We start from the raw sequence: 22,898 nt of genomic DNA, 5'->3' as shown, positions 1-22,898 counted from the left end.
CCGCCTCGCGTTGCTCTTCGTTAGATACTCGCCTTTTTCTTATGCCCTTTATTGTTCTCTTTCGTGTTCCTCTCGCTGTTATTTCTGGACTCGCTTCAATCGCGCCATTACCTTCTCCCTCGCCGTTCCATTACGTAATGGCTAAGATAGTGCCCGTGGTACAGTTGGTCGGGCATGCTAAAAGTAGCAGCTTGTACGGTCGGTCGTACGGTCGCACAACCAGATTTTTCGGCTGATATTTCGTACAATTTTGGGGCTACGCTGCGAGCTTCTTGGTAAGGAATTGGTCACAATTACAAGATGTTAGGTTTAAAGGGTGGGAAACTGGAAAAGCAAAGACTGTTCTAGGTAGGCTAACCTAATAAATTGGTTGTGAAAATTTTAACTCAATTTTACCTGACAAACCTAAACTGAATAAATAGAAACTTGAAATTTATTTCTTCTCCTTTTGAGGTGTGCATCAAAATTTTGAAGACATGGCAGGCTTGAACTACAGGCTTATAAGAAATCTGCATGTGTATGTGTGTTTTCAACATAGAAAACCGGTAAAAAGGTTGCTTAGCTTTTTTCATTAGTACACATTTCTTTTTCTAACAATCTTGTTTATTTGGCCTATGCCGAGTTCTAATTTTTCAAACAAATTTTACATTCTTTTGAATATTCTTAGATCTCCTAATATCAGTTAATATTCATGCAATTAAAATAATTACATCAAATCTTGCAGATGTTTGGTACATTTTTCCACTGGACCTACTGACATTTCATCATGCGTAGGGATTGGTATTGGCTATAAATGTAAATATTTGTGCAGAGCCTATGCATCAAATATTTGTAATAAAATATTGTATTCTTCTTAAAACTAGTTTATCAGAATAGGAATGAGTTACCAGGCACAAATATGACTTTCACGATGATAGTTTCCAGGTTTGAAAAAAGTCACTGCCTACTAAAATCCTCAGTTCCTATACCTGAACGGCTCAACCTCATCAAAACATTGGCAACAGGAGCGATTTGCAAATTAACAATACAGACAAGAGAGCCTATTCCCACATACCCCCCTCAATTCTATTCGCTTACTATGGACATGACATTTCAAACATGGTGTATGTTTCCCTGACCACTTATTTTGTAACGGTGATCACAAATTATTGGAAAATGGTTGGGTTGAAATATAATACAATGACTTGCCGGTAGATAGTCCAATAAAAAAAACATATCTATTCTACATATCAATGAAATTTATTGTTGTGTTTCATGTTCAACATGTTGCAATGACTCTACCTTCCAGTAAATTCAATTATTTGCAAACATGAGAAAATACCATCAAAAACGTTTCAACCCATTTAAAAAAGCCAATAACATCAACTCAACTTTAAAACTAAAGAGAAAAATTGATTGATGTTTGGAATTGATTGCATTGATGTAAAAATGAAATCCAGGTATTATCTCAAGTTTACCACAAATGTTTTAATCATGACATTTTAGCTCTAACTTGTCTTATTTTAAAACAAACTTTTGCAGCGCAAGAAACATGTTAAACAAATTTCGTAGTTCACTAGCTAGAGTTGCTAAGATCATGGGCAGTTGGCTTAAAGAAACCTGCATTATAAGTAGTTACAGTAGAGGTTACCGAATCAAATAACAGAAAGAATCCTAAAAAAACGCCGTGTATTTCCAGCCAGAGGACAATCTTGAAAGAATAATTGCCAAAAGAAGAAATGTTTTTAAGCAATTACAGCTTCAAACACGAGTTGAAAATGACTTTTCTTTTTAATTTTTACGCGAAACAGAGGAGGTTGAAACGTTCGGGAAAAAATGGTGGGGCAAGCAGTCATACCTGGCAACTTCAAGAGAAGATATAAGAGAAGCCCATACGATTCTGGCGTCTTGGTTTACTAATTCACTGTTATCACGTGTACACTCTTCAATCGACTGCTGATGTCTAAACTCGAAGTAGTTTACCGTCGTTTCTTTCAATTTTGGCTATTTTCCCAAACAAAAATTATCAGTCACGCTCAAAAGAATATAATTTCAATTGATGCTGACATCGCACACTTCCTCTGAAGAAGAAAAGATTCTCTATCTTCGAGAATTTGCTCAAAATATCAGGAACAACAACAAAGATCCTCAGCTGCTTGAAGATACTGCTGACCAGCATGCGTTTTATCGCAAGTTGTGAGAACGTCGTCCCCAGGTTCCAGACCTCGCCAATTCTTCCCTTTCCTCCCCACCCCCTGGACTGGTGTCTTAATCCTCTTGAGAAACTCTTTATTACAGTTTTTAATTTAATGAGGGGCTAGAAAATAAACTAACAAGAGCTCCGCTTTTAGGCTTGGCTAAATCTATATATTACATCAACAATCAGATGACCATGGCGGCTATAGTAACCTATCGTCGTGCATATTTTGATTACGATCAGCAAAATCTTTGCTGTTGTTGATCATTTGTTGTATATTGATTGACTGGCAGAATTGTTTTCACCTGAAAATCGTATTCATATTAAAGTTAAGATCCTGGAAATATGGCTCAGTAAAAGCATTTCATACGTACAAACCAACAGAAGACCAGTTATAAACAGACTCTGATTTATTCAAATGTGAAAAAGTTTTACGCTTGTTACCTTATTTTGCAGAATATGAAAATATCAGAGTCGGTCTTTGTGAATAACTATAAATGAATCAGTCTATGAATTTTTATTTGACAGAGATGAACATTTGTGAATGTTCTTGTAAACACGTTTTACTTGGATCCATCATCGGAGTCCTTCTTTTATTCAATATCATTCTCGTTATCCATGTGGTTTGGATTCACAAAAAAGGTAAGTAATTCTTGGTTTTCCTTGAGGTGCCATATAATTCTCTTATTATTCTTAATTCACTTTTTTCCCATAACTTTGCCCTCATCTTTTATCTATATTTTTCTCTGATAGAAGCTGCGGCAAAGCGAAGGTGAGTCTTATTACCATGCGGATTGATTTGTTAAGAGATTCCATCCAGTAAGACGATAGATTGCTCTCTTAAAGAGCAAAGCATTTGTTATAGCTGACAGTGATAACTAAAATGCTGAAAGCAGATATTCGGAATTCATTTTAGGTTCTTGCTAATGCTTTATCACACACACAAGAGATGAAAGACACAGCAAATAAGATTCATTATCAGTATCAACAGCTGGATGGGCAATTGATAAAATTACCTCTGAGTTTTACACATTTAATTTTTTAGTATGTAATGTTGGTAGAATCTTCAATTTGTCGTTTTAATCATGTATCTGTAGTTTTAATTAAGACTGTAATTTTCTTTATCTTCTTAGACTTGACTTAGACACGACCACATCAACCACGCTGAAATTGTTTTCGTGCGCAAATGAATGCTTTTGATATTATTACAGTGATCATTATTCATATCACAGTTTAGTTTTAAGAAGGGAAAATTGTATCAATAGCAACTGAAGGACTGACTGCAAATTTTAACAACAAAGGTACAAAACAGTTATAAAGATAAAAAATACTTAATCCTCACATTTTGTTTTATTTTAGACCATATGAAGACAGCAGAGAAGTATATGATGTAAGAAAAGTTCTGATTATGTGTTTGTTTTTCTCATTTTTATTGAATCTTATGAGAAACAAAGTGACTTAACGTTAAAACCGTTAGTGAAAATTCAGGCGAAGTTTAGACTTAAAAGATAGGAAATTTTGAAGTTTAGAAGGAAGTAGGGAATTAAAGATAAATTTTCCTTTCTCTTTCTTCATCTCAGAACGAAGTGCCGATGAGAGATCAGGACCGCTCAGATGCAAGACAATTTATCCAGCCTCCCGCAGAATACATGGATCTCAAAGAAATAAGAACCGAACGCTCAACCGAAGAACCAAGGGCCCATCGAGTGGCTGATTATACACCTCTCCATCCATCAACACGCTCTTGGGAGGTGCCAAGGGATCGCGTGTCTGTAGAAAAAATCATTGGTAAAGGTGCTTTTGGTCAGGTTGCTAAGGGAACAGCTGAGCAACTTCATGGGAGGCCTGGGACAATTACAGTGGCTATCAAAATGCTCAAAGGTATGATCTTTCATATCGTAAAAATAGTTTATATTCAGCTGAAATTTTCATGTTTTTGTTATTGGTTCTTACTCTCCATGCTTTTAAGATGCTTTCTACTGTTTTTTTTATTTAACTGTGAGAGTGATAATACTTACAGCATCATACACGCTTGACACGCGTGCAAATCCTATGCACTGCACGTGTGCAGTCCGCTCCTCTTTAAATGGTTTCTTCTAAAGCTAAATTTGAATGATCGAATTTTGAATGGATTTTTGGAAGTCAAAAGAAAAAAATTGTGAAGCATTGTTCCTACATTAAATGGTAACACAATCATAACTGCTTCAAGGAATAAGGAAAGTTGATTTGTTCCTAGAAATCTTTGCTTAGCATGTGACAAAATTTGTCATTGAAGGGCACCATTTTACCTGTGTTCGCAAACAACAAACTTAATGATCACAGAATGTCTCCCGCAACGAAGATCGGTTTCTCTATTTCCGTTCCTTTGTGCATTTCGATTTCAATGTTTGGCTCTTCTTGAAATGAGAATGAAAGTAAATTTTTAAGTTATCTAATGTGCTGCGGTAAAATTGTCACATGAAAGGAGCTAATTATCAACTCAAGAGTAAGATTAAATGGAGGGGGGACTGTTGAAGCGAATGATGTTTGAACGCTCAACATAGCATATTATTGGAATACAAATTCCCACAGCTATAGCATATTGATTAAAGAGTACACCCAAATGCGTGCAGATAATGGCAAGCGAGTTAAAATACACGCATTTGGGTGTAAACCACTACACTCATGTACTGCACGCCCTTACTTTGCGGAATTAAAATAATCAATATTTACTACTCGCGTTTGACTACAAAAAGTACTGTAAACTTTATCTCAGCTTCCTCTATCAAGTGACATCTTACCGAAAAGATCCCATACTAATGAATGGCGCTGGCGAAATTAAATCCTTTCATATTCTGAGTTGGCTTTATCTCTAGGTAACGCTGCAGAATCTGACAAAAGAGATTTGATGGCGGAACTTGATACAATGAAGCAGCTAAAACCACACCTTCATGTCATCAAACTTTTGGGATGTGTTACGGAATCTGGTGAGCTTATTCATGGCCCTTTTTATATGCAGTTCATCAAAATTGATTTCCTATTCTTCACTTTCCTTATTTGTATCCCAACCGTTCTTCAGTGATAGAAATGTATTCTGATTCTTCATAGTGATTTTAGGTCTTCCTCCCTCATAAATTTTTTACCTGACAATTTACCGTAACGTGGTTAAATGATAAGTTGTCTTTCGATGTATGTCATGTTTTACAATGCAATAGCACCTCGAGAAATTTGACTGACTTGACGTGGACTCAATTGCAACATCAGTTGCAGTAAATTTTATCGAAAACAGCACAGGCGGCGGCAAATAGGTTTTCTCCCCACTTAAGTGGCAGTTCTTTGTTAAGCGGTCGCGTGAACCACCAAGCTCTAATAGAATTTAGCGCTGACTATATAACGTTTCAGTCCCAATTGCAGGCATTTTATATTTACATTTTACATATGAAGCGAGATGCCATGCCTTGGTTGATATATGTATATGAGAAAAAAATTATACACTTCGAAAGGCACAATTATAATATACTTTGGTAGTAAACGTTAAATATATATATATATATAGAGTAATCATTTCGCAGGTTAGCGCGATACATACATATAGGCCCTTACCGGCCTGTTTCGTGATAACTCACTCATCAAGGGATTTTGTTGTCAAGAATATTCGTAACCATCGTTTATAGGCCTTACAAATTTGCATACTAGGCTTGGCGGTAAATTTAAATGCTTTGTTCACTTGTTACGCAGTAACGCTTTGTTTCTGTGGCGGCATGAGGACACGAGTTCATAGCGTTTATTGAGTGATGATAATTCAGGTCGACAGATGATGAGTAATTTTTCTTTGAGGCAGAGGTTGCATCTTTTGCTCGCGCTGTTGTAAGGTAATATTGATGAAAGGATGCGCCTTGAAATAAAGCACACGCCGCTTGCAAAAGGCCTAACATTAGATTATCACGGGAGCGTTTGTTTTGTATAATGTTATTTTGGTGACTGGTGAAAACTACGCAAAGCCTTTGCATAAAAAAAATTGTGCTAAAATCTTGTTTATGCCTTGTTGCTGTTCTTTTGGCGAAGCTTGAAAAGATCACGCTTTGTTTTATTTTTTTCCCTTCTTCTTGAGTCCCATTAATTTCAAACGGTAATTTCCTGATACAGTTACGTGTTTACTTTTAACTATGAAACAGTTTTAATCCAATGAAATGTCATATTCCAGCAAACATTCTCAATTTAGCGACATAATCCTACCAAAAATTCATATGCAACCTAGGATGTTACTGTTAGACGATTTCTAAGCAATTCTCCCGTGCTTCCACGTTTTGTGCCAATCAAATTCGCTTCTAGCTACCTTGGACCTCACCCCATCACTTGTCAAAATGCTAATAATGAGGGCTTGCCTACAGACTAGCGTTATCTCCTTCGCAGTCGATGTTTGGTCTCGTCACGCAACAGGGGGAGAGAATGCATTGCGTGACGAGATCAAACAATTGAAAACCATGATTGCGAAAAAAAAAAAGGATTGCGAAAAAAAAAAAAAGGAAAGCCTTTATACAGGCCCAAATGGCCTATGTGGAGGGCGCTTAACTCCGGTTTCCTTAGCATGAAGCGGCTAGGAGGATTACTTCTCCCCCCTGGATGGGATGCTTATCCATCGCAGGGTTACCCCCAGCATATTTACTGGTACCCATTTGTACAACTGGGTGAAGAGAAGCACTGTGCACTCTTGCCCAAGAACACAACACAAGGACCCCGGCCAGGGCTCGAACCCGGACCACTCGATCCGGAGTCGAGCGCACTAACATGAGGCCACCGCGCCTCCTTATAACGGCTGCGAAGGAGAGTACAATTTTCACATACAATAACAGTAAGTAACGATGACAATAGACCACGAAATACCTGTTTCTAATTTGATTTCAGATAAGTCTGAGGTTCTTTTCCCTCTACATCGAAGATATTTTTGTTGAAATCTTTTGAAAATGAATTTATTTTTCTTTTACAAAAAATGCAAACATCAGTAACTCAGTGACCCATTCCAACCCACCCATCCCAAAAGGTAACTCTTGCGTGCGTAGCATGCCTAATAAAATGTCTCTAATAGCTTTGTTTAGCAGCTGTTTTATCACACTAACATAGTTACCAAGCTGGTCAGACTGACTTAGCATAGTGTAACCGGGGACAAGTTAGGTACCACAGTTTTACTATGTAATGAAACTCCTTCACGTAAAAAAATCCTTCATCATTTCTTACCTATTTTCTTAGAGCCACTGCTGGTGTTGATAGAATATGTTCCTTTTGGAGACCTGCTGGGCTACCTGAGAAAGAGCCGTGGACTTAATGACACTTATTATAAAGACCCGGATATCAAACCACAAACAAACTTGAGATCACAACAGCTGATGAAGTTCGCATGGCAAATCGCTGATGGCATGAGTTACTTGTCGTCGAAATCCGTAAGTTTAAGAAGTTTGGAACTATTTGGCACATTAAATCAGATAGAAATGGTTCTAAATGTTTTTCTTTTTAGAAATAATCCTGCTACCTCAAACATTTACATAACACTTAATTGAAGAATTTCGTACCTGTCGAGTATTCGAGTGTCGAATAGTAGAAAGATGCCTCTACATCTTCTTACCATTGGACGGGACACTTGTCTGATGGGCAGACAGATTTGAATAGTGATAATGATCACAATTTTTACAATGACAATGATAATAGTAATGATGACAATGACCATAATAATGATATTTACAATAATGATAAATATCATTATCCTTCTGAGCTGGGGCAAATAATCAGAAAAAGTGCTTTTGTTTGCTTGTTACTGAAGGAATTTCGGATTTCATCGACTTCATTGTGGTTACCGCCTCGTATTGGAGGTGAAGCCACATGTCGTCGGAATTAGTGAGTTGATGATGGTAAGTACTTATTTTTTGCTTCGGAGTATCAGAGTAGTTTAATACTCGCACTGACTTCACAGTTGAGTTATTTACTTTTGGGATTCTTAGCCTATTGCCTCTAAGGCATTATGTTATCGTCCTTGTAAGTCCGTAAGTAAATAAGAAATTGCGAGACTTTTCGGAAGCTGTTTAAGAAATCTCACGCAACCACTTTAGAATTTACTTGAATTAATTGAATCAATTTTCACCCTTTAACACCTGCTTTTTACAATTAATACCTAGTAACGTTGCATCAAATGTCACCTTATGAGTCAACAGATATGAAACACGAGCCATAGGAACAGTCAAAGTTCACTGCTGACTGACTCAATTCAATCATCTTATGTAAACGTTGGCGGCTGCCGCATGTGAAAGAATGTTCTCAATAATAAGAATGCCGAACTTCACTTTATAATTTGCCTCTGACTATCTTCGTTGTTTAACATTCTTTCTCCATATCATCTACCACAACCGCGTTTTAATCAGCGAATTATGCCTTGTATATTCGAAATTAAAATTTGTCAGGATTTGCCTTGACATTACGAAAGACTTCAAATAAATTCACAATCTCTCCGAAGCGTAATTTTAATCACGAACAAGATAGAACTTGTCCTTGCAAAAAAATGGGGAAAAAGGTGTGATCTACCCGTCATGGAAACTTTGAGGGAAAATGTTCCTCTTTGTAGAAAGAACATTATATTGTCACAGCCACATATGCCCGAGAGAGTCGCTAAATTTGGGAAGCGAGCAATGAGCGAAGTTTAACAGGCTGATCCTATTCAGCGGAACAATGGAACGGTAGATTGTTGCAACGGTGGTATGACGTAATATTCTTAAACACGAAATGACGGAATGCCATGTTGTATGAAACAAAAGTCTCACAAAAATAGAATTGGAATGTAATAAGAAAACTATTTTTAAAGAACAGGCAAAATCAAAAGAAGCATTGTCTGATAATTATAGGAGCTCGGAGGATGGAGGAATCGTGAGGCTTTTGAGCTAGTCCCTCTTAATTGTCATTACCTCTGTCATCATTATTATTATTACAGTAAATGGTTGGAACCCGGGGGTAACATGTAATAGTGTAGTTTGATCGTCCGGGTGAGTGTAGTCCTGAGAAGGACTGTTGTCGGTAGTGGTGACTAGTCGACACCAGTCACCACTACCGGCAACAGTCCTTCTCAGGACTACACTCACCCGGGTGATCAAACTACACTATTAAATTATTATTGTTATTGTTAATAGGACTATTTGTTACCGTTTAATTATATGTCTATTAGTCACTATATCCTTGAATCATCTTTAATTTCTCACGTGGAACAGGGTAGTCATATTATATATATATATATATGTACATCATATTATACAACCTCTGTTAGTGTTCAATGCCCTAAAAATTGTGCTATATCAGTGGTTATGTGTAATCTCAGACCAGCGGCCTATCTTTTTCTCCTTCCTGTTAGATCATCCACCGAGACCTCGCAGCTCGTAACGTGCTGGTCGGAGAAAATGAAACATGTAAAGTAACAGATTTCGGAATGGCTAGAAATGTGCAAGAGGAAAATATCTATGAGAGAAAGACAAAGGTAATTAGAAAGAAATAGGCTTTGCTTCAGTCCATGACATGTATTTGTCATGAGTGTGCTCTGTTCTGTTGTAAACCACGTAGGAGGCGGCTAGATCACGAAAGAAGCCAAGTGTAGGCAGAAACATGAGACGTAGTCGAGTGTTTCCCCCCACTTCTTGAGTGCTCCAGCTGCTTTCTAAGTGCTTTACAACAGAACAGAGCACAGTGAAGGCTTCTCTATTTGTTTCATAATAAATAATCCTTTAAATTCCCTACGCGTTACTTTTAGTTTTCAAAACAAGCTTTATTTCAAAAGCGAGCAACAGTGTCGTCAGCATACTCTATACCCTCATAAGGCACGCTACAATAAGCTTATCAGAATCTATGTTGGAATGGTTCAAATAGTCTGATTGGTTGAACAAGACTAAAGCTTTCAAAAATGACAAACCATCAAAGTTCACAATCTGCAATACTTTACAAAGTAAAAAGTGAAATATTCAGCGAAATCCAACCGAATTGTGGCTCATAAAAGGACGTAAGTTTTTACTTAGACAATTAGAGAACAAACTGCTCGAGGCGTGTGTTTTATGAATGAACGACAGCCTAATTCACTGGAACATGAAGATTGCTCGAGCTCGGAATGACAGCATCGTAAAACTCGGCTGCTGTGACCGACGTGGCCTTCCAGTCAATGCATCGGAAAGAGTATTAGAGCAAGCCCTTGGTTGTTCACTCGAAGGGCGGCCGATGTAATATCTGAGGCTTGCTTCACTGCGATGAGCGATGACCGGGGATCGCCATGATAATCTAGCCACGATGAACCTCAGCAGGATCGCAGTCGCTCTGACGCTGTCATTATTAGTATGAATTTTTTTCTTGCTATATTTTTCATCATTCCTGTTTTGTTCTATTTTGTTTTTGACTCGAAACTATATATACTGTAGGAGTATCCGTTAGCTGTGTTTGATTTTTATTACCATACGTAAGTTCGCAAATCTAACTGAGCGTCACAAGGTTCAAAACTCAGACTGTCCATTTCGTTTTCTCTTTGAGGACTTTCGCTTCTGCTCGCGTTATGATAGCGTAAATTACGTCGCTAGGCATGTTTACAAACCTTCGTTCGGCTTTTCTGTTGCCACTTGCCGGCTCGCTTGTTCCGAAAATTCACTTTAAATTAACAAAAAAAAAAAAGCTAAGAAGAATTCCCAGAAAAGTTCGGACATAGTACAATCTAGCAGATGGCGTGACAGCTTTAGTTCAGCTTTATACACTGTACTCTGATAGAGAACGCTCTTTCAACCAATGACTACGCGCGTCATATCTGGACTTTGTAAAAATATAAACGTCTTGAGATTGTGTATACACTTACCCAAAAGTTCCTTTATTAAATAATGATACGTTTGATAAGGGAGTGCATCGCGCGTTATCGGGATCAAAGTTACTCCGCAAACTTTATTTCAGTTTTAATTTCGAAACCTATCATTTAATTTACAACCATTTTCAAAAAACAGTCGTTCTCTATGCAGTTAAGCCAAAATTGGCTTAAGTAAGTACGGCTGTGTATCCATAACATGACATGTGCAGTTTCACCTCTACAGCGAGTTCCCGTCAAGTTTGGCGGCGACGTTTCATACCTTTCGAGAATGTTACTCCTTTCCATTCCGATTAAGATAGTTCTCTTGGCGCTCAAAATTAATGGCAGTTATGCTAAGCAATACCCGTTTTGAAAAACTATGACCATGTAGCTCTCTCAAGCGACAAAATTAGCTTTGGAGTTAACGATACTTTTTTTCCCAAACGCGTTGCTTCACTGAGTTATTATGGCTGAAAACAAAACCGAGTTTTCCGACTTCAACTGAGGCCTTCCGACGTTGGGGACTTTTCTTTCGAACGTTAAATATTACTTTTGAAATGTCCCAAAAGTGTTGTTCAAAAGAAGGTTTTGTCGCGGTTTCGAAATTATACAACTTTCATAACAAAAAACTGCGCAATCTTTTGGTCGTAAATTTTAGTGAACAACAATTTAAGTATGCTGAATCGACAACGCGTTCTCGCGTAGGCAAGAAATTCGTTTGTCAGTTTTTCCCTTCTGAGCAAAAAATTATACAATGATTTGAATAAAGATTTTATCTCGAAATATTTCTTGATCGTTTTTCATTTGTCCTTTATCCACAGTTGTTGGTTAGAACATGATTACCTGGTCAACCCGAAACAGTTGTGATAAGCTCTTTTCTTCGTGCACAATGTGTGCCTTTATGTCAGAGTTACTCTCGGTTGCGCCTGGAGCAACTCTTATGCTTCTCTCGTGGTTTCCAAACTTCGCACGCTAAGCATGAACTAATTATTTATTTGTCCGATCGCCTTAGCTCTTGCTTTGCTCGCTATTAAAATTATCTGCCAATCTGTTGACCGATCACATTTTCTGTGAACATAAACGCGTCAATTTTCTGTGAATTCTTCACCGATCACATTTTCGTCACAAAATTCAACCAGTCGTAAGGGCCACTGCATCCACTTATGTTACAATTTTAGCGTATTGTCCGCTGGCCAGATAACAAAGGAAGTGAAAGATGAGTTGCATTACTACAGTACAGGCTTAGTTCTTGGAGAATGTTACTCCTCACGTTATCAACCTTTTATAGAAAATTAAATTTATATTTAAGTGATGATGTAGTTGATAATGTGTTGCAAAGACTGCGAAAAGTGCCTGTCATTTGTTAAGGACAGCAGCCAGTGTGCTTAGACATGTAATCGATGAACTCACTTTGGTGAAATGATGTCAATTCTGGCAAACGCGGATCAAAATTAGCAGACAGTATCGTTTGCTGTTGGTTCAACAGTTGGGTATATAACGGAGCTTCCCCAGCTTAATTCGAGGTAGAAGTTTTGGATGGGATGAATTTTGGTCAATGTTGAGCGTTTGTGAATTTTGAAGTTACCTAGGGGACAGGGTAGGAAAGTGTAGTTTCTTTGAAAGAAATTCCTCGTAGAGTGAATGTTTTCTCCATTGGGAAAGGAGGCATGGTTATTGTACTGGCGATCCTGAATATCTTAAAAGAGCGTCTCCGAGTCACATAGTCGTTCATTATCCTCAGCCTCAATATTCTTAACCGAAATTTTTTTCCAATCAAAATTTTTAGGGTCGCCTTCCAGTAAAGTGGACAGCTTATGAAGCGCTGTTATATGGAAAATATACCACCAAAAGTGATGTGTAAGTCCTGTGCAATGAAGTTTCACTCCATTTTCTGTGTTCTTAACTATAAAGATGTACTTGTGGCAGTAGTTTTAAAGGATTTGTTGGTGGTGTTCCACAAGTCTTTAGTATAATCAGGTTATGTATGTTGCTATAAGTTGTAATACTTTCAAGGGACAGGAAAGCCGAATGTTTTAAAATGTCTGATAGTTATTGAGTTTTCCGCAGTGTTTTATTGCCTCATAGATGGAGCTATGGAGTTGTCCTTTATGAGATTTTTACAATAGGTAATACTTATCTTTTAGTTTTTAACGATTTACATCAGGCCAGCAACAAAGAGAGTCTCATGCCCACAACATGTTTTAACTGGGTTGATGTTTTATAATATTAAAGGGTGGCTGGGGTTAGTCTTTGAAGGGGATCTTCCATTCCACTAGGTAAGGGTTAAACTTGAGAACAGAGATTTTCTTTGTGGGTTTACTCACAAGAAAAGCGCTCGGCAGCGTAATTTTTCCGATCATTAAAAGTTTTCTATTTCATCTTTTAGTGGATCATTGAATCTCTACATTTGTCTTTTTGGCATTCAATGCCATGGAAAAGGAAATTCAAATAATGCACACATTTTTAAATTATACGACTCATTGCTGGTGTGCATTGGTTTTCCCGAAAGAAATACCTGAAAAGAAATTATGTTAAAAGGTTACCAGTCGTTTCGTACCCACGGTCGTTTCGTGCCCAGCTGGTTAGTCTTGTACCCAGTCGTTTGAGTCGTTTCGTAACCAGCTCGGTTGTTTCTTAGCTAGACTTATAAAGAATGTTTTCCGCGATCAGATTGTTCAAAGTATGGTTGGTCTTTTATTGTGAATAGCGATAATACCTGCGTTAAATAAGTTTTGTTAACATGGTGTCCATTTTTGAAGCGCGTCCACCGAGTGTGTCCAAATTACATTATTAATTTAGTCGATAAACTAAACCACCTAATATAAGGCCTGGAACCGAAAAAGGGGGGTCTGAGAGTCATAAGACGGACGAGAAGAATATTTCTACCAGAAACATTTACACTGTTCTCCCTAATTAACATACATTACAACTTAATGCTTACATTTATTTTATTTTATAATGGCGATAACAATGGTAGAAATAATATCTCAATTACACTTGTTAGACGAGCTTACAAGTATAAACAATAGACTTTTCCAATGGGAATGTAACACTTACCTTGTGCTAAGCAATAATGTTTCAAAGATACACAAAATAATTTTCTCTGTACCTCTAATACTCGCTCGACTCTACTACCTTGTTTTATGCAACAATTAACATCTGTTCATGCGCTCGCGCAGGAGGTGTTTCGAATAAATAGGGAGAGTAAAAATCAAGTGAGAATCGATCCGTGGCTTGAGTGCGACCTGACTCAAACTTTGGTACGAGCCGAGTCAAACTTGGGTGCGAACTGACTCAATCTTGGGTACGAAACGACCGGGTTCGGGACGACCGGACGCCCTTTAAAAGGCGTTCCCTCTAAGAGGACCCGTTCCGTGTCATTAATTAATTTTGATCATTTCTTCATTATGCCGCATAAAAATTCAAGCATAGCTAAAGAATTCTGCCTGTGATGCAATAGACTACAAAGTTTCTTTAAATCAGGTGGTTCACCGTATCCGCGGATGGATGGCAGGAAAATTGCCAGCTTACTTCAGCAGGGATACAGAATGCCTAAACCACAACATGTGGATGATAAATTGTAAGCGGAAAAGTTTCTTTGAGGCTAACGCTCTAAAGAGACCTGAAAATTTTATTGTGCCTTTGATTCTACGACTTTTAAGTTATATTTAATAAGAGATTAAAAAGCTTCAAACTATTGCATCTTTTTCTCCATCAGTAATTGAATTTATTCCTTTCTTTACGGAGATTTTCATTGTTTAAAATTTGAAATATATTAGCATATCGATTAGCATATCCACATTCGAGAAAATAACAAGTTAAACAATTTTGTGTGATAGCGATGAGTTCATCGTGAAAACAACTCATGTGTTTCGTTTCAATTTGATTTAATATACCATACGTATATCAACTACCAACCTGTTTTAAATGAAATGTAGGTACGACATGATGTTGAGATGCTGGCAAGATGACCCGGGTACAAGACCAACCTTCTTTGATCTGAGAAACCAGCTCAAAACAATGGAAACTTTGCATAAGGTAAACTTTTTGCATTCAGTTATCTTACAAGGGGTCATTATAGAATACGTCGAGTTGTTTATAAAATTTTTAATAACATCAAAGTGATCATGATAAACTCGTCAACTATGTTCCTTCACTCTCCATCAAGTTGCTTAACTAAGAACAACTGAAGACTTCGTTCATAGTTGCCAAGCGTTTGAGCATTTAATTAGATAAAGTCATGCAGAAATAAAGAATTCTTGATGGACATTGGGGAAATTATGTTATACTTTTCTTTCGTCCACAGAGGCTGATCAACATGAAAATCTACGACAAGCAGTTGTACGCAAACGTTGAGGATTTGGTGGAGTAGGTGATGACAAGTTGTCAGGGTTTAAGGAAGGAAATTATTCTCCCCTCTTCAATTGACGTTCTAAAAAATTATAAGATCACAAGGCGACGAATTTCAAGGCTAATGTTAGTGAAGTACCCACACTTTAATTGTAGTTAGTTTATTTTTTTTTCATTCAATTTAGATTTAGTATAAAGCAGGCGTTTGCATAACCAAAACAAAGTATCTTCAATAAACAAAAATAAAATATGAGACAAATTTGTCAAAACTGACGGGTAGTTTCCCTCTGTCACAGTTCCTTTATTTTTGAAACCGTTGACTGGGTATGTAGACTTATATTGCATGCTTAAGTATGTATTACAATTCGTTAATTTTATCAGAAATGTGCGTTTGAGTGACCAAGTTTTTAGAATTGGTTCAAAAAAGACAGTAAGGCATGTAGAGGCTATTATAGAGAGAAATCCTCCCTTTGGAGGTGGTTATCTTCATTATCATAATCATCATTATCATTATGACTAGTATTATTATCATTATTATTATCGTTATTAACATTAGTCTTTTTATCATTGTTATAATCATGATCATAGAAATTATAATTTCCTCCATTGCGATTGGGTTTAGAATCTCCTTTTTTCCTCTAATTCTCTCGTCAAGTTGTTTTTGAACAGTTTGTTATCGGGCAGTTCAATAAGCCAATCACATTCAAAGGTATAGTGTAAATCCGCCAATCACATTCAAAGTTGCAATTTGAATCGACCAATCAAAACCATTCTACAGTTTACGCCGCCTTTATCAGTGCTTTAATGTAAATTTTCCCTTTCTTTCATAACTTGACTATTCTTCTCTTCCCGGAATTTGAAATTTTTATGATTAAATGCTTAATTGGTATTAAGACTTTGTTTCGTCCAATTTGGTCTGTAATCATACTCATGATAAACAAATCAGACTCCCGCTGCACCTCACATTTTCCTCTTACCATGCAGCTAGTTTTAATATTTCTTGGTTCCTTTCAGAACCTCGACACTATATATACGTATCAGTATGCTCAATTCTAGCTATATATTTGAAATGCTTTGCGGTAATTTCGTTCGTAAATAACCCTAGGGCTGATTTCAAATGCAAAATATGTCAAGTGAGTTTGAAATAAGGGTCATGGCGAAATTTTAAGGCTTTGTATGGGATTATTTACGACCTCCATTAGGAATAAAAAACATAAGTCAAATTGTCAATAAAAATACCTCACCTTACTTCTACAGTGTGTTCCTTGTTGTCTGACCGCTTACTGTGTTAAAAGGAACCCATTTTACTAAGTTATCCATTACTACTCACAAGAGATGCCCAAGGGTGCACACTCCATTTCCGGACGCCCGGTCCGAGAAGCGAAAAATCTTGGCTCGAAATTACTGGGCGGCCATAAATACAACGTAGAATCCGAGCATATATACTGCAGTCTCATTTCAATTCACTACCTACTCAATCCTCCGCGTGAAACCAACGCCGAGCCGCTGTTTGCTTCTAAAATTTTCAGTTTAGACGTCCCTAGAGACTCCCCGTACACATTCACGACTCACGACCGTTGAAAACCAGCTCGACAACCCTGCCTCCTTTGCAAGCCTCGCCTCGCCAGGGACCACACCGTCACTTGGCACCGTGGTTGTAGAACAAGTCGTTCATGTAATTATTGTTGCAGCCCAGACCCCAGAGGATAGGGGAACCATGATCTAGCTCCTTTGAATTAGTGGTGTATAACGATTGTTATCATCACCGTAATTGTTAATGTGACTTTTTTGTTGCTACTATTTAAATATCGTTGGATTTTCAGTTAGTCAATAGATTATTTAGTCGTCTTTCTTTTGAGGAACAGGATACTCATATTAATGTGGTATGCGGTAGATGAGAATACAAATCTTCTGCAACTCTACATTTTACTGTGATTACATAACCTGTATTTTTGCTCAGTGCATAAAAATTGTAGGCTGGTGCACCCTATTTTACCCTCGAGACCTCAAAATTTATAAGCTCAAGCCAAATAACCACATGTAGTCACTTTCACGGCTGTGTCAAGGAATGCGCCATGGACGAAGGTGGGCGAGAGGTACGTATCATTTCATCAGTCGGTTGTTATTTCTTTTTTTGAATATCATGTGCCACCGTGCTACTGTCCAGGCCGGACATATAAAGCAATCCAGGGCGTGGCTTTATCACAAGAACAGCCCTTCAAACACAACGTCTTTACAAAGGTAACAAATCGCCAGCACAAGAACCTTTCATTTTGGATTACGAACTCGTAGAACCGTACTAACCTGACAAACACAACGAAGATTACCTAGCGAAGCGAAATTCGAAACAGAAACTATCTAAACTTATCATATGATGAAAGGAGGTAAACAAGAGAGACAAATCACAATTTCAAAGCAAACTAGCTTCATCACATGCGATTGAAAAAAATTAAAATGAAAAGAACAAGCTACTGAGGCATCATGGTCTTACGTATCTATAGCAAAATATAGAGCTGCGGAATGGACTTAACGACTTGTTGAGGAATATCCTCAACATGCTACTTTTCCTTTACTCGACATCATCTAAGGTGAGGAGTAAGGAGCAAGATTGTTTTAGATATGATTACTGAAGTGCACGTAAGCGATTTATGGAGCCCATGTCGCACACGTTTTTTGAAACAATTTTTTAATTTGTTAAATCTAAATTATTGAGCAGCACTCTGCGAACAGTAGTTAAAAAAGGGGAAAAATTTTGAAAATTTATTAGGCGAGATGTGAAAAAGATTAAGGAGCCTGTTCCTGTTCGCTGTTCGTTAGTCCAACCAACCCTTAATGGTCTTTGGCTCTCGTAATAGCCGCTAACCTGGGCTCTAAAGTACAGGCGTTTAGTGAGAACTTATAAAACTCCCTGAAGAAGTCTACAACAGTTGGACAAAACGCGTCGGAGAATAAAGAAGTTTTGCAACTACTATTCGTAGAGTGCTGCTAACTAGTTTAGTTGTCAAAAACTATTCGACTCAACTCGTTAGACTAAAACGTTTTCTTTTCCGGTTGCAGTTTTGAATTTCTATGGTCTTTTTTCTCAGGAAAGTTGAAAACTTTTCCCGAGTGCGAGCGGATATATGATGATTTCAGAACTGCACTAATCGACAAAAATCTTTTGTTATCTCTGTGGTCATTAGTTCAATATGCTCGTGGTTTTTTAAATCGCTTAGCGTGTAAAAAATGCAATTCAGGTGAAGAGGGAAATAATAAGTTCATGAAAGATATAATAACTGACTGATTTTTTTTTCATTTTAATTTAATAAACATTTATTGAAGAAACATTTGCACAGAACTTAACTTACATTACTCTACTTACATCACTCGACATCACTCTAGTTATTACATTACTGTACCTATTGGATAAGACACTAATACTTATTTCTTACTTATACTAACAGTCACTTATAATTACTATCAGTCACATATTACAGCGTAATGTTATTTACATCACACTACTAAAGAGAACATGACTTACATACATTACAATACAAAACTCGCAATTCACTAATTAAGCTCACTTGCGTACTTAGAATTACTTGAGTACTTTACAAAACGGCACCTTAATTACTTTCTACGAACACTACAAAATAAATTTAGAGACAGAGCCGATAGAAAAAAAAAGGGTAAGAGTTTGGGCTTTGATTTAGTTTGTCTGTTTCAATTGGCTGTTAAATCAGAAAAAAAAGGCTTCGCGGGAAAATCTGTGACTTAGGGAAGAGCGCATTTCTCTATTTGCCATTGTGGTATAGCTTTTCTTTTAAATTCCTGCATGTTTGGTTTTTTGTCTAAACATTTACAAGCGTAAATGTATTCTTTTATAATAATGACGAAAAGATGAAGTCTGGACTGTAGTCTTGGGTAATCGCTTAGGTGGGTTAAACGGGGGATGTTGTTGAAAGTTATTTGTTTATTTGAAATTGTAATGTCGGTGTCATTTTCCACTTGTGTCCGCCTAGCCCTTCCCTCTTTATCTTCACTGTGGAATTGCTAACATTGAAGATCCGCCAGAGCCCGAACTGCAGAGGTATACGTTATCAAACAACAAAGAAGATAAGATAAGAACATTGAAGAGAATTTCCTCAGCAGAATTAGGAAAATGAAAACCAAATTAAAGTTATGGCTTTCGAGGGATCTCACCCTCTATGGTAATTCTTTATTAGCTATAACGTTAGGTGAGTCCCAATTAGTCTACGCAACATATTTGCTCTCTGTTCCAGATGCAGTTATTAAAATTGTCCAGACACAACTCTTCTCTTTCCTATGGAAAAACAAAAAAGATAAAATAAAGAGAGCAGTTATACATCAGCCCCTGGCGGAAGGTGGACTAAATTTTATTAATTTTGCCATAATGGTGAAATCGTTAATCGCTTAGCACGGATAAGTAGCTAGTTATATTCTGTAGTTCTTATATTTTTATAGTGATAAAGATTCTATTCTATTCTATTCTATATAGATGACTGAGATTATATGAATTATACATTAATGAAAGAGAAACAATCTTAATAAAGTATGACAATTAGTAATTCAAACATTTGGATGTCTCTTTTTTAATTATGTATGTGCCTCAAATGAGATATCCTCAGCTTTATTGTGGGTTTACTCTATCTCAGGGGAGGAAGTGAGTTTTGAACGAAACTATTTCATCACTGCAATTTCAAACATTCTGTAATTACTTGTATGTGTGATGTCTCTTTTTCTAACAATTTAGAAGTTTCCCAAAATATTATAAGTTATCATAATATAAATGTGGGTGTGATTAAGCAAATCAAAAGTCAATTTAAGGTGAAACCTACAGCTTTTAGAGGCACTTAAAGGTCACTAAATGATGAATTTTAACAAAACTTGAAATTTAAGAGGACCTGAAAGTACAACTAAAGATGAATTACAACAAAACCTGCAACTTTAAGTAGTACTTAAAGGGAAACAAAAGATTAAAGAAACCTTTAAGTTGCCTTTACAAGTAGAAGTTTTGGCAATTAAAGACGAGTTTACGAGAATTAGGAGGATTCTTAAAGTCAATTAAATGGTTATTTAGGTTTACTTTCATGTGATCCTAAAGTGTTCACGAAATGGTTCATAAGGAGACTTTAATTGACTTCTGAAAGTTCAATTAAAGATTCATTTCAGAACTTTCGTATGTCACCTAAAGATGCCTTAAATACTTCTAATGTTAACCTTTAAGTTACCTTTAAGGAAACTTAATTTAGTCATTTCATCCTGTGTAGGTTACTAGGTGATACCGACGACTCATGGAAAGTAATCCCGAATTCCTATCTTTCAGAGTACGGCGGCCTTCAGTTTCTTCTTAAATGCATCTATAATGCTGAATCCATAAACATAGGTTTACCTAATTTCTTTCGAGAACTGCTACAATATTTCCAAGAACTTAAAAACGAGACCAATATATATAGCGAGTTCTTACTGTGGAACAACAAGGCCATAACCATTGAAAATTATCCCGGTTTTTTGAGATCCTCGTTCAAACGGAAAATTCTTTATGTACAAGATGTCCCAAGTACGAATGGAAATTTTTAACAATTGAAGAATTCCAATAACTTACTGAGGAAATGATACGTACCTCTCGCTTGCCTTCGTCCATGGCAGAACTACACAACATCAGTCGTGTTTGCCTAATTTTTACTACGGTTTGCTTCACATTTACTTTTCTGGACTCTAAATTAGTCTTACGCTACTTTGAATCACTTTTTTCAAGAATAAGGCTACATTTATTATTTTTATTGTTTATCTTGTACCTCTAACCAGTAGGAATTTTCAAATCAGTTAAAGAAAGCAATTCTGTCATGGAATCATCATTTATGAAACAGTAGTAGAAAACATGGTTATTACTCCTGGAAAGCAGAAATGCCAATCTTTTGTGCGCTCCATTTCATTCTATTTGTATATACAAACGCACTCTGTATAACTATTTTCCCAGCTGTGATCCTATTTTTTTTTAATTTCTCAATTATATACTTTTTCGCTTCAAGGCAGGCAAAGGACATAGAAAAGTGGCATCTGTAGGCTCATGGATTAACATATCTTTTAACATTACAATCATATGTTTGTCACCTAAGCATTTTTTCGTTCGTTGCTTATCAGCTGCATGCCTGTCAGTGCCGTCATGGCAATCATGTAAATGCTTTTCAGTTATAATAAAAGGATCTCCATCATATGTGATCCTGGGTTGGGACATTGCATTCTGAGAATCTTTTTTTAAAAAGATACCTTATTTCCTTTTATTTCTACATTGTGCTGTAATTATTGACTTCTGGATCAGATTAAAATAGGGTATTAAAAACCACATATAAACCCCCTTTTTTAGGCTAGTCACCACATTTTAGCTACTGAAGTTCTGTAGTTCTTTTATTTTTTAAATCCTATTCCATTTTTTCCAATTTTTGCAAAAAAGCAAAAAAAAAAAAAACGACATAGTAAGTGAATTACGCACCTGTGTCAAAGAGTACAATTGATTTTAAATTTTTATGTAATGCTTTGATGGGAAGGTTTTTGGATCCTCTCTTCGCCCCCCCCCTCTTGATCTCCCCATAACCTCTAAACCTCTGCATCCCTCCACTTGACATTTCCTCTCGTAAGCAGAGTTCATCTGAGGCGCCCCTCTGACTTTAGACTTACCTTTGCCAACACCGTAGCTGTAGTACTTAACAAAGCTAGTAGTTGTTTCCACTTTGTGTTCGTGCAGTAGCTCCTCAGCTGATCTTACATCAGGCAAAAAATTAAGAGAGATGTTTTTAGATGACTTGGTTCGAAGATACACACGGAGAAGCTGACATCAAGGTAGAAAGGATTTTAGGAAAATTATTCTCTAAAAATTGTATTCAATTTGATTTTCCTACACCTCTTCCTACGTACTGACTAAGTTACGCGTCTGGCTTGCGTTTTTGTTTCGCTTGTGATCCCCTTGACTTCCGTTTCCGGCCCCAGGAAAATGGTGCGCTAGTGCATCCCTACAGGGATAGATCAGCGGAAGCCTACCTTGATTATATTTAATAGCCCTTGAGAAAGAATCCACCGTTGATAAACAAGAAAGAGGAGTTGAAAACTGTCTGTTACAAGTTATTTATTTGCGTGACTTTCATTTAGCTTCATACGCGCGCATGATAAATATCTGCGCCATCGATATCGTTCTCATTCGACACATTACAAATTTCACGCATAGTTTACTCTGAATGGATCATTTCTACGCGAGGAAATTTTTTACAAGTCACGCAGATTTCTCAAGTGTTAAGCATAAATCGAGTTTTCCTTCATATATTGCACCATCCGCCATGTTGTTTGGCAATTTTACTGACTGGGGCCGACAATTTCACGAGGATGAGCGTGACATTTGGTCCCAGTCTCAAAATTAAGAAGGACCTTCTCGTCTATCCCTTCAAAGAAACTTCCGCCGGATTTTGTCACAACCTTCCTCATTGAAGCATCAGCAAAAGTCTGATAAGATGTTGCCTTTCCGTGATTATGAAATTTTCTTACTCTTTCTTCTGC

The 22,898-nt window shown here is 37.0% G+C and overlaps 1 protein-coding gene across 3 annotated transcripts in view; it reads left to right on the top strand.

Annotated features, from left to right (window-relative positions):
• Positions 1 to 16,584, top strand: part of LOC131769682 (myoblast growth factor receptor egl-15) — a 53,434-nt gene extending 36,850 nt beyond the window's left edge. Inside the window, exons 11-22 of one of the 3 annotated variants that reach the window (XM_066168395.1) lie at positions 2,705 to 2,818; positions 2,933 to 2,948; positions 3,536 to 3,566; positions 3,757 to 4,057; positions 5,032 to 5,142; positions 7,403 to 7,593; positions 9,543 to 9,665; positions 12,787 to 12,857; positions 13,086 to 13,126; positions 14,484 to 14,580; positions 14,939 to 15,038; positions 15,307 to 16,584. In XM_066168395.1, the coding sequence (XP_066024492.1) occupies positions 2,705 to 2,818; positions 2,933 to 2,948; positions 3,536 to 3,566; positions 3,757 to 4,057; positions 5,032 to 5,142; positions 7,403 to 7,593; positions 9,543 to 9,665; positions 12,787 to 12,857; positions 13,086 to 13,126; positions 14,484 to 14,580; positions 14,939 to 15,038; positions 15,307 to 15,372 (1,262 nt within the window). In that variant the 3' untranslated portion in view covers positions 15,373 to 16,584. Of the gene's footprint in view, positions 1 to 2,704; positions 2,819 to 2,929; positions 2,949 to 3,535; positions 3,567 to 3,756; positions 4,058 to 5,031; positions 5,143 to 7,402; positions 7,594 to 9,542; positions 9,666 to 12,786; positions 12,858 to 13,085; positions 13,127 to 14,483; positions 14,581 to 14,938; positions 15,039 to 15,306 lie in introns of all 3 variants that reach the window. The other 2 variants (XM_066168394.1, XR_010717889.1) reach the window with 2 other exon arrangements.
• The last annotated feature ends 6,314 nt before the right edge of the window (positions 16,585 to 22,898 follow it).

This window comes from Pocillopora verrucosa, chromosome 6, assembly GCF_036669915.1.
Source record: "Pocillopora verrucosa isolate sample1 chromosome 6, ASM3666991v2, whole genome shotgun sequence".
Classification (NCBI taxonomy): domain Eukaryota; kingdom Metazoa; phylum Cnidaria; class Anthozoa; order Scleractinia; family Pocilloporidae; genus Pocillopora; species Pocillopora verrucosa.
This window is presented reverse-complemented; position numbering and strand designations above follow the sequence as displayed.